At 34.6% G+C, this 12,272-nt stretch overlaps 1 protein-coding gene across 1 annotated transcript in view; it reads right to left on the bottom strand.

Annotated features, from left to right (window-relative positions):
• Window positions 1-12,272, bottom strand: part of CD302 (CD302 molecule) — a 56,876-nt gene that overhangs the window by 11,914 nt on the left and 32,690 nt on the right. The window contains exons 4-5 of the mRNA XM_044669108.1: window positions 9,885-10,058; window positions 7,849-7,875 (exon numbers count right to left, since the gene is read on the bottom strand). Coding sequence (XP_044525043.1) covers window positions 7,849-7,875; window positions 9,885-10,058 — 201 coding nt within the window. The remainder of the gene's footprint in view (window positions 1-7,848; window positions 7,876-9,884; window positions 10,059-12,272) is intronic.

Raw genomic sequence — 12,272 nt, 5'->3', positions numbered from 1 at the left:
TTCCAGTTTTTTATGTCTTACTCCATTTTGATCTGCTGACACTGGCCTCTTTGCTGTTCTTTGAATAAGATGTGGTAGGGAAAAGATTATATAATTTATGGCTACAAAGAAAATGTATAGGTTCTTTAAAAAAATACCCTTACCTTCCATCTTAGAATCAGTACTGTGTATTGGTTCCAAGGCAGAAGAATGGTAAGGGTTAGGCAATTGGGGTTAAGTGACTTGCCCTGGGTCACCCAGCTAGGAAGTACCTGAAGTCACATTTGAACCCAGGATCTATCATCTCCATGTCTGGCTCCCAATCTACCGAGCAATGTAGCCACCCCCTGGGTTCTTCTTAAAAGGGAAAGAAAAAGAATAATGATCTTGATAATGATACTTTACATGTATATGGTGCTTTATAGTCTTTTTTTCTTTCTATTTTCCATCTCATTTTAACCTCACGAAAAACTAGTGTGAGTTACAGAATGGGATCAGAAAGACTACATAAATCATTCTTATTCACAGGGCTAGAAAGCTACTGTGGCAGATCCAGAGTTCAGATCTTTGGCAGGTTGTTTTTCCATTAAACTACACTGACTCTTTTGGAATAGGAACCATGGTGAAGTTTATTTTCAAATGAGCAAGAGAATTAGGAAAAATCCTAGTGAAAAGAGTAAGACATGCTATGGAAAAAAGAAACAGAAGACATGAATGTGGATGAAACTATAGTATAATGTGTTTATAAGAAAGATATGTAGAGCCTAGATGGTGGATTAGGGGCAGCTACCCAACTGAAGTTTCCAAACATTCCCCTCTAAACAACTTTAAATTAACACCAATCAAATTTTGGAATGGCAGAGGCAACAAAATGTCTTGAAGAAGAACAGGAGAGAGACGGTAGGGAGGGGGGGGGTTGGGGGAGGGAAGAAAATGGGATGAAAGGAAATACAACAAAGTTATTTATAAGAGACATACTTGAAATAGTTAAAATAAAGGGCAGGAGAAGAATCTAATACACTTCATCTGAAGTAAAAAAGGCAAGGGTAACAATCATGATCCCAGACAAAGCACAAGCAATGATAGACTTAATTAAAAGAGATAATCAGGGAAAAAATATATTATACTAAAATGTACCATAGACAATGAAGTAGTACCAAAATTTTTTATAGCATATTTTTCTGATCCAGGCTTCATTTTAAAAATATATATTGAGTATTAAACTGAAACAAATTTGTATTAATTCAAACCATTCTTCAATTGATAAACAGTCAAAGGATATAAAGAAGTAGTTTTCAGAAGAAGAAATCAAAGCTACCTATAGTCATATGAAAAAATGTTCTAAATCACTACTGATTAGAGAAAGGCAGATTAAAACAACTCTGAGTTACCACTTTACACAAATGCCTGAGGGGCATAAGGAAAAAATAGGTATACCAATGTACTGCCACTCCAGTTGTGACTTGGTCTGACCCTTCCGGAGAATAATTTGGAACTATGCTGAAAAGGATTTAAGATTGTGCATACCCTTTGTCCCAGAAATATTACTACTAGGGCAGTATCCCAAAGAGATCAAAGGGAAAAAAAGGACCTACATATACAAAAATATTTATAGCAACTCTTTTTGTGGTGGCAAAGAATTGGAAATTGAAGGGATGGTCATCAACTGGGAAATGGCTGAACAAGTTGAGGTATATGATCATGATGGAGTACTATTATGTTTTTCAGAAAAACATGGCAGAATTATGTGAATTGTTGCAGAGTGAAGTGAGAACTGAGAATCATACACAGTAACAGCAATGTTAAGTGATGACCAACAATGAAGGACTTGGCTACTTTGATCAATACAATGATCTAAGGTAGTTTCAAAGGAATGTGTTATTGGAATTTGGGGTTCTTGGGGTTCATTAAGCTTTAATATTTAGATATATGAATATAAACTTCTTGTGGACATTTAGGGGACTTGAAAACTACATTTCCCATGATTCACTGGGCTTTCTTCTTAAGTGGTGATATGAGCCAACATAAAGCCAAGCTTAAATAGAGTGAACTTGATTTGGGTACTCTCTTTGGTACGAAGCAGCCAGGTGGGCAGAAGGTAATGGTGGGCGATTCTAATTAGATCTTAGTAGGCATGCAGCCTTCTGAATTACCAATATGCCTTTAAACAAACTATTAATACTTTTAAATGTATCCATCGATATCAATATTATTCATAACAGTTATGGCAACAACGAAGGGATACATGATGAAAAACCCCTCTCCACCTCCAGAGAGAGAACTGATGAACTCTGAGTGCAAATGGAAATATGATTTCCTCACTATTTTTTTAAAAATGTGACCAATATGGAAATGTTTTATATAATTTCATATATGTAATTGATACTCTATTGCTTGCCTTCTCTGAGTATTGGAGAGGAAGAAAGAAGAGAGAATGTGAAACTCAAAATTTTAAAAGAACATCAAAAATAAGGAAATATTTGAAATGTTAAAAAAGAAAGATACAAATCAATTAATAATAGTAACAATAACTTCTATTTACATTTAGCACTTTAAAATTTACAATGAACTTCATGAATGCTTTGTCATCTCATCTTCACAACAATCTTGGGAGGTAAGTACTAATCTTATTTCTATTTTACAGATGAGGAAACAGGCAGATAGAGGTTAAGAGACTTGCCTAGAGTTATACAGCTAGTAAGATTCTGAGGCCAGATTTAAGCTCAGGTCTTCCTGACTCTTGTTCAGTGCATTAGTCACTGTACCTCCTATATTATTGGATGGGTGGTGGTTAAATAATTGTATATTTATATATTTAAAAGCAAAATGTGGAATTAAGAGATGAGTTCAAATTCTACTTCATATACTCACTAACTGGCAAGGTCACAACTCTTAAAGCTTCTGTTTCCTCATCTATAAAATGAAGATAATAATACACTAGCCTACCTCATTATATTATTGAAGGAAGGGGAATTAAAACATTACATTAATATGAGTTTTTATTTTTTGTATTCTGATGTGAATTTTTAAAAATTTGCCATCAAATGAGCTAATAGATCTGAATATGTTTTGAAAGAGACAAAGCAGTGTGTGTGTGTGAAGTAGTATCATTAACTCATTCTATGATAGAAAAAGAATTACTGCTTCTTACAAAAATGACCCAAGTTAAACTTGTTTAAAAAAGTAAAAATTACTCTTTTCACTGATTTTTCTTTTCTTTTCTTAAATTCTTAATCCCCATCTTAGAATCTGTGTATTAATTCCAAGTCAGAAGAGTGATAAGGGCTAGGCAATGAGGGTTAAGTGACTTGCTTAGGGTCACAGAGGTAGGAAGTGACTGATTTTTCTTAAGAATGGAATGGTAGATTATGAAAATCAGATTGGCAGTTTTGAGATTAATCTATATCTACATATTTACATATAAATTCATATATCAAAAGACATGGGGTAAAACTGTAATCCCAACATGAGCTAAGAGTATGACATAGATGTTGAAAAAAAAACAAAAAACCTAATGTTATTTTCAAGTTCAAAAGGTGTGATTTAGGGGGCAGCTGGGTAGCTCAGTGGAGTGAGAGTCAGGCCTAGAGGCGGGAGGTCCTAGGTTCAAACCCGGCCTCAGCCACTTCCCAGCTGTGTGACCCTGGGCAAGTCACTTGACCCCCATTGCCCACCCTTACCAATCTTCCACCTATGAGACAATACACCAAAGTACAAGGGTTAAAAAAAAAAAAAGGTGTGATTTCATAATGGTGGGCATTCCTTCTGCTGACACAGATCATAACCTCTTCAAACCTTATAAGTAAATACATTCTTGAGTAGTTGTGACTAAATCCTTTGCCACTTTGTGATCTCCATGCTTGTCAAAGTGGTCAACCTTTTTTTTTTTTTATTGGATTAGTCTTTCCAAATATAAGTTGGTATTGAAAGTTCATTAATTGGATCAACTCTGACATAGAGCTAGAGGTCTGAGGGTCATCTCTATACCACATACCACATACCACAAGACATGAAAGGAAGACTTTGGTGGAGGATTATTTGGATCAAGTGAGATAATGGGAGCATCTCACTTTCCAGTGATCATCTCCCAATTCATCCAAGGTGTCACATTTAAATAGGAACACTCAAAAACTGTACTAGACCTGTAGAAGAACAATCTTGATTCCAGTACATCTTTCCCAATTTTATTTCACACAGTTCCTCCTTCTGCTTCATCCCCACAGCCTTGCCCACAAATTGCCAAATACAGTCATCCCTATGTCTTTGTTTACATTCTTTCTTCTGCTTATAATCTGCCCTTCCTATCCCTTCTCCAGCTGCTTAGATCTATTCATCCTCCAAGTCCCACTTCCACTGTCATCTGTCCCATTGCCTTTCTTGATCTCCATCCTATTCCAGAAATGATCTTTTTCACTAGTATATTTTATAACAAAGTATTCATATCTCTCCAACTTGTAATTTCACATTCTACTTTGCATCATAGTTATTTCTGTCTACATTTAGTTCATAACTAGATGGAGGGAAGAATCTATCTTCTTATGGCTTTCTTCTATACAAATATACATTGAATTTTGTTGAATAAATTTGAGGACTGGTTGAAAGAATTGGGGTTATTTCGTTTAGAGAATTAGAAGGAACATAACACATGCTTCCAAATATTTGAAAAGCTCTCATGAGATCCATGGAATAGTCTCTATTTGTGTGACCAAAAGGCAGAAAAAGGACCAATGAGAAGAAAGCATCTTTTGTTGACCCAGAAATACCACTATTAAGTCTATTTCCTAAGGTGATCAGAGGAAAAGTAAAGAAGCTATGTGTTCTAAAATATTTGCAGGAGCTCTTTATGGTGTCGAAGAACTGGAAATTGAAGGGATGTTCATCATTTGGGGGATGGTTGAACAAATTGTGGTATATGATTATGATGGAATACTACTGGCCTATATGAAACAATAAGGTTAATTTTGGGAAAACCTGAAAAGATCTATATGAAATTATGAAGGCTGTGAAGAACAAAACCAAAAGAACATCATATAAAGCTGCAGAAATATTGTTTGAAGAATGACTTGTATATGTCCACCTCCAGAAAAGAACTGATAAATATAAATAAGCAAGACATCATTTTATATATGCATATTATTTTTCATCAATGATGCCTTCTCTAATGAGAAGAGGGGAAGAAGGGAAGTAGAGAGTTAATGTAACAAACAAAATTAATTAATTATTTAAAAAGAAGGCATCTTTTGGCTGTACATATAAAAAAATAACCTTCTAATAATTATAGATGTCCAGAAATGGAATGTGCTGTTTTCATTTTTGAATACATCTAGTGAGCAATCTGAAATTGGAATTGTTCAAATAGAGTTTCAGTGAACTCTGGGAATTCTTGTCATAGTCTCTTCTAATTTGTGAGTTCACCGAAAACTTGAAACATTGCCCAAACCAGTGACTGCTTACAAATGTGCAAGTGCCATAAAAATCAGTGAAAACTACTATCGTAATGAGAACTGTGTGGTGTATTTTAGCATATAGCAGTGAATATTTGAAAAGGCCATGTTGATTAATTATCCATTTAATTAACTTTTCCTGCAGGAGTTATATGGAAGAATTAAATGCACACAGAATTAAATACTGAGGAGGACAGATGCTCCTTGAAGTGAAATTAACATTTGCAGGTGTGAATATTATTACATGGAATGAAATAATTTTCCATTGGAATGTGTGTCTGAAATTATTATGCAAGCCAATGGGTATATATGATTCGATATAAAAACTTCATGTATAACTTTGTAAGACAATTCATTATAATAAGCATTTGTTAAGTATTTGTGCTTACGTTAGGCAAAGGAAGAGATATAAAGTTTATTGTTGTTGTTCAGTTGTGTCTGACTCTTTGTGACCGCATTTGTGGTTTTCTTGGCAAAGATCCTGGGGTCCTTTGTCATTTACTTCTCCAGCTCATTGTACAGATGAAGAAACTGAGGCAGAGTTAAATGACTTGCCCAGGGTCACATAGCCAGTAAGCATCTGAGGCCAGATTTGAATTTATGAAGATGAGTCTTCCTGACACCAGGCCCAGCACTTTCTCCCCTGCCTATATATACACAAAGTTTATATAAGATATTATCCTTGTCTTTAGGAAGTTTATATTTTAGTAAAGGGATAAAAAACAGAAGCATTATAGAATCTTTTTCTTTAAAGAATCATAGAATTTGCCTATATTTGTTTGTTTTGATTTTGTTTATAGAATGGCTTCTTAATAGACTTAGAATAGTCATATTTGTGCTTTACTTATCTCGGAAATGGTTTATATTGCATTTGATGTATGCTGAAGTCTGTTCCAGCACTTGATATGAAATTCTGAGGATATTTGAGCACATTGGTGCTCTATTTGAGCATGGCAAGAATAAAATGAAAAACTGGATAAGGGTAGAATAATAAAAGAAATGATGTAAGGTTTGGGGATCTCTGTAAACTAGTTTTATAAGCCTTTCCTTGCCTATGTACAATTATAATGATACGGCAAGTAGTTATCTTAAAATGACATTTACTGCCAGTCAATAAACATGTATTAAAAACTTAAAAAGGTAAAAAAGTTATTTATACAAACATGTAATGAGTTTATTCTTATTTTAAATGAATTAAATATTTTTAAATTTGAAAAAAAAAACATGGAATCTTAGAATTGGAAGGGATCAGAGCAGACATGCGTTCTACCTCATACCTGAGAGGAATCCCTATGGTAACACACCTGACAAGTGGGCATCAGTTGTCTGCTCAAGGACCTCTAATAAATGGGAACCCATCACCTCCTGCCTGCTTGGAACATTTCTAATTGTGAGGAAGATTTTCCTGACCTCAAGTCTAAATTTGCTGCATTGTAACTTCCACGTATTGCCCTTGTTTCTGTTCTCTTGGGCTGATAGAATAAATTAAATGCCTCTTTCAAATGACTGCCCTTGAAATACTTAGATAGCTACCATTGCCTCCCTGTCTTCTTTTCTCTAAGCTAAACATCCCCAGTCCTTCATTCAGTTCTCAGACGTCATGGACTCAAGGTCCTTCACTATTCTGTTTACCCTGCATATTATCAGTGTCCTACTTAAACTTTAGAGATCAAAACAGAACATACCATTCTGGCTGTTGTCTGACTTGGACAGAGTACCCAGAGCCCAAGACCAGAGTCATGGAAGCAAGAAACATGAGGTTGGACAGTTTAGGAGAGAGTGGAGGATAGAAGGGTCTGGGTGTCCTATGGTCCATGAGGTCAAGAAGAATTAAACATGACTGAACAAATGGACAACAGAGAGACCAGAACCTCTTGATTTCTGGAAGCCATGCTTTTATAAATGCCCCTTAAATTGGAATTTTCTTTTTTCTTTTTTGACTGACATTTGACACTGTTCTTTCAGATTGAACTTTCAATCTCTGTGTCTGCTTCAGAGAAAATGCTATCTAACTTTGTCCCCCTACCCTAAGGTTGTGAACAATATTCATAATATTATTGAATAAGAAGGGTACTAGAGAATCATAAAGTATTATGCAAGGTCTAATGGGAAAGATGGTTTACCAAAGGGGAATTGGGGAAGGTGACCTAGAGGAGACAGAATCTGAGATGGACTTTGGAGGAAAACTTCTAACATGAAAAGTAGATTAACAAGTAGCTTTTTGTCCCACTTGTATAAAAGCTTAGACAGTTAATGCAATGTTCCATTTGTTTAAATAATTCTTGGTTCTAGGACCCAAAGGAAAATAAAAATTAAAAGGCAAAGATAGTCTGCATCTACAAAAGGGTAACTTTTTTGTTTTTAATAGTGTTCATGTGGAATTAAATTAAAATTAATTCAATTGAAAGTAAAGAATAATACTTACCTGGTAAGTATTTCTTTTCATAAGAAACTGAAAAAAAAGAGGATATTAGAATTTAAAATTTCATCTGTTTTTATCCTATTAACTTTAAACAATGATTTTCAAAATAAAAACTTCCTAGCTTATATGCATTTTACATATTGAATTAATGTTTTGTTTTATTGTAATTATGCCCTGAAGTAGTGCAAGTGAAGGGCACAATCTATTAAAACAGAAACAAAAACAACCTCAAACACATCTACTATAAAATTTCAAATGTCAATGTCCAGAAGTCAAATAATCCATTTTTCTTCTGGGAAATTATAGGAATTTAAGGATATGGATGTGAATATCATATTCGTAGACTGAAATGACAATTTAATCACAAAAATTTCATGGCAAAACAAATTTTATTTTACTTCATTCAAATTAAATACATGACAAATATTCTTCCCTTCTGCTTCTTTCTTCCATTAAAAAAAAAGGATATGTTTAGATATTTATACAATAATACGTCAATCAGGAACACAACCACTCATAGAGAATGGGAATATTGAGGTCCACTGCCCCATTTGCAGACAACCAGATACTACTTAGAAGATCTCCACCCCCTTTACTTGCTCAAGTTATTTACAAAGCAATCGAGAAGTCAATAAACAGCATTCCCACTATTTGTTGTTCCAGTATACACTAACAGTATTCTCTTCTTATACCAAATTAGCAAATGGAAGAGGAGGGCCTAACAAGTTTCTACCAGTTATTCTTTTGTTGTTGTTTTGTTTTGTCTGGCTAAGATGTCACTCAGCAAAGGTGGTGACATAATAATTAATTAAAATTGTGGTTGGTTTGTGTGGTAGTGCTGTGATCAACAGTTGCAAAGGGAGGGCATATTGTTTATTTCCCTATATTTAAATATACCTTATAACTGTCTCTGGGGTCCCACTGGTACAAAATATTTGCATATTACACTAGTCAAAATTCTCAAAAGTTGGAAAAATAGAATGATTCTGTGAATGAAAAATATTTATATCATCTTTATGACTTTATTATTTATTATTTATTATATCTAGGGAGTTAGTGTGGGAGTTCTATCAATACAGGTGGAAAATAATCAAAAATTTTTCTAGAGTTCTGTTTGCAGAGTTAACCCAAAAAGTATAAAGGACAAAAATGCCAGTTAAAATGAACAGATATTCTAAATATCCTCAAAAAATGACAGGGTTCAGAACTACTGTGAAAAAACTTTTAAATTACAATAATTAGAACAATGTGAAATGTTCACATTATGTTCAATGGCTTTTTTCACAAAGTATCATCATGGTCCAATTCAATTTTGTTCTCAAAATTAATTTTCTGTAAAACCACTGCTTTTGTAGAAATAAACTAAAAAGGATTAAAATGTTAATTTTTTGTACATTTAGATAAAAGAATTTGTTCTTTCATGGAAAATAATTTCTTTTTAAGTAATCTGGATTTTTGAAATTTTGTGTAAAACTATTTTTTTGAGCTGAATCATCACATACACAGCTCTAAGAATTTCTCTATGGAAGAAACTATGAAGGAAAATTCTCTTTGCAATATTTAAAAAATATTAAAATTAAAATGCTCCTGGCTCATATGATTTGGTTTTACAGCCTGAATTTATAAAAGTTATAGAATTAATATGTACGCTATTTGAGAGGAGATCATTTTGGGGGGAATATTTGTTTTGAAATCTTTCAACTCTTACTTCACCATGTGGTAAGTATTGAAATCTTTCAACTTTTACTTAATCATGTGGTAAACACATTGAAAAGAGTGCTGGATTGGTAGTCAGGAGAGCTAATTTTGAATTCCAACTCTGCAGCTTAGGACCTGTAGGACACTGGGCTTCCACCCCTTTAAGCTAGAGTTTCTTCATTGGTTTAAAAAAAAAAAAAAAAGGAGGTATGTGGACTAGAATCTCCAAGGTGCTCTCTGCCTAAAAATGGTTAATCAAAACAAAAGTAAATGGGTATAAATCTTCCTCCCCTTCTTCTTTTTCCTTCTTAGAATAAGAAAAAACCTTCACTCATACTTACCAGCTGCTTTACACAGGGCTCCCTCCACTGAAGAAACTTCACAATTTCCTTTTTTCCATATACCAGACTTGGTTTGAAAAAAAGCACAGGTGTCTATTAGGTCTTGATCTTCCTCTGAGGTTTTCCACTTGTTAAATGTCATATCAGACTTGTCATACCATTTGAAGCTTTCATCTGTGGATTAGGGGAAGTTTTCTTACATTATTATTGTAAGATAACATTTTAATTTTGAGTACAAGTGGGAAATGACAAAGATCTGGGCTAATATTTTCCTTATAAGGCTCAAAAATAAAAGTATGAAAATGGAAGATGTTCAAGGAAAAGTGAAAAGAAATAAAAATTAGGTATAAGAAGCAAAGAATAATAAGGAATTGATAAACACTTAATCTCTTTTTTTTGGAATTTGTGTCAGTGACCCTGTGAACCTCAATCATTAGAAAAAGAAAGATCAAAAGATGAGTAGTCATGTTAGATACTTTTAAGATAGTGGTAAGAATTTTTTTAAACCCTTACTTTCTGTCTTAGAACCAATGAAAAGTATCTATTCCAAGGCAGAAGAGTGGTAAGGGTTAGGCAACTGGGGTTAAGTAACTTGCCCAGGGTCATACAACTAAGAAGTGTCTGAGACCAGATTTGAACCCAGGACCTCCCATACCCAGGCCTGGCTCTCTAGCTACTGAGTCACTGAGCCACTCAGCTGCTTCCCCAGGGGCAAGAATTTTTAGAGACACTCCTTGGATGAAGCGTGAAAGTATACTTAAACAAGTTAGAATAATGCACATTTTATAACTATGTTCCATACCCTATAGCTGTGTTGGGTGAACCTATGGCAACCATGGTAGAGGCAGCTCTGCTCCCCTTCTCCACTGTACCTGAGGACATTCCTCACTTTACCTGTCCCTCTGCCCAACAGCCCAACGGGAGCACTTCCTCCCTCCCCTGTCTGAGGTAAGATGGGGGAGAGGGGAAAGGAAGGGCTCACATGTGGCATGAAAGTGCAGTTTGGGCATTCAGCCTCTAAAAGGTTCACCATCACTGGTCTATAGGATTGTTAAGATAACATTGAAAATGTTTCACTTGTCTCTTTTTTGCTGGGAGCTTGAAATGGATGGATCCAGGAAAATGGTAACATGTGGTAAGCAATATCTTGAAAATAAACTGTGATAGCAGATTAAAACAAATTAGAATAGTGGCCAGCAGCCACCATTAAATGGACCAGTAGTTTATTAAAAACCATCAACCCCCAATATATCTACAACTGCAAGAAGACCAAGCTTTGCTGATTTTAGACTCATCCCTTCAAACATTATACAACTGGAGACAGTAGGAAATCATAGAATTCTTGATTTTGAGATGGAAAGACCCTAAGAGTCCTTTTAGTCTAATCTTCTCATTTTACAGAGCAGAAAACTGAGAACTAAGGTCACACAGGTAGGATGCATCACTCAGGGAGCAAGAGATTTAAACCTAGGTCCTCTGAATTCAAAGTCAGTGTTCTTCCAGCTTTAATATACTATCTGCCCAATTTCAAACTTTCTTCCTCTACAGATTAGGTGATGCAGAGTCAGGAAAACCAGAGTTCAAATCCAGCCTCAGATAATTTTTAACTGTGTGGCACTGGCCATGTTACTCATGTTACTTGACCTCTCTTTCTCAGTTTCCTCAAGTACAAAATGGGGATAATAATAGCATCTACTTCCTAGGGCTGTTGTCAAATGACATAATATTTATAAGGTGGTTAGCACAGTGCCTGGCACAGAGTAAGTGCTTAATACATTCTTGTTCCTATAGATTAGGAAAAATCTTGAAATTGATGATCTTTAAGGATGAATAATTTTGAAAGAAGGAGCTCTCTTCTGACTTTAGCACCTGATACTTTTCTGTTGCCAACAAATAGAGTGGTGCCATCAGCATCACTGTTCATCTTTTGTATAGGCAGATAGGTAAACATATGTAGGTGACCCAAATCCCCAGATTTATCTTCTGGACCACATATGCTCCATGTATTATGATTTGGGATTTTTTTTTTTGCTTGAGAAAGTAATTTAATTTCAAAAGCCTACTATGACTTCAGCCCATTAATGATATTTATAATGCTATTTCTATAAGTACAGGAGACTGAGAATTTCAGTTATATTAAAGAACCAACTTTGAGCTTTTTAAATGTCATTTCTTAAATTCTTCACTATTTTTTAAAACTTAGAATTCAAAAAACATTTATTAAGTAATTTCTGCTACTCTACTACTCCAGCCACATTTTCCCTCTGATTTGATAGACCCTCCCAGAACTTCCATTTAAAGAATGTCTTCATTCCTCTTCAGGTTGCACCATAGACTCTCTTTACTGTGCCATTATGTTAGGTACTTCTTCATTTTTTTTAGCTTCTT

The sequence above is a fragment of the Gracilinanus agilis genome, chromosome 3 (genome assembly GCF_016433145.1).
Source record: "Gracilinanus agilis isolate LMUSP501 chromosome 3, AgileGrace, whole genome shotgun sequence".
Taxonomy (NCBI): Eukaryota; Metazoa; Chordata; class Mammalia; order Didelphimorphia; family Didelphidae; genus Gracilinanus; species Gracilinanus agilis.
The sequence above is the reverse complement of the archived record's forward strand: the minus strand, read 5'-3'. Positions and strand labels throughout refer to the sequence as shown.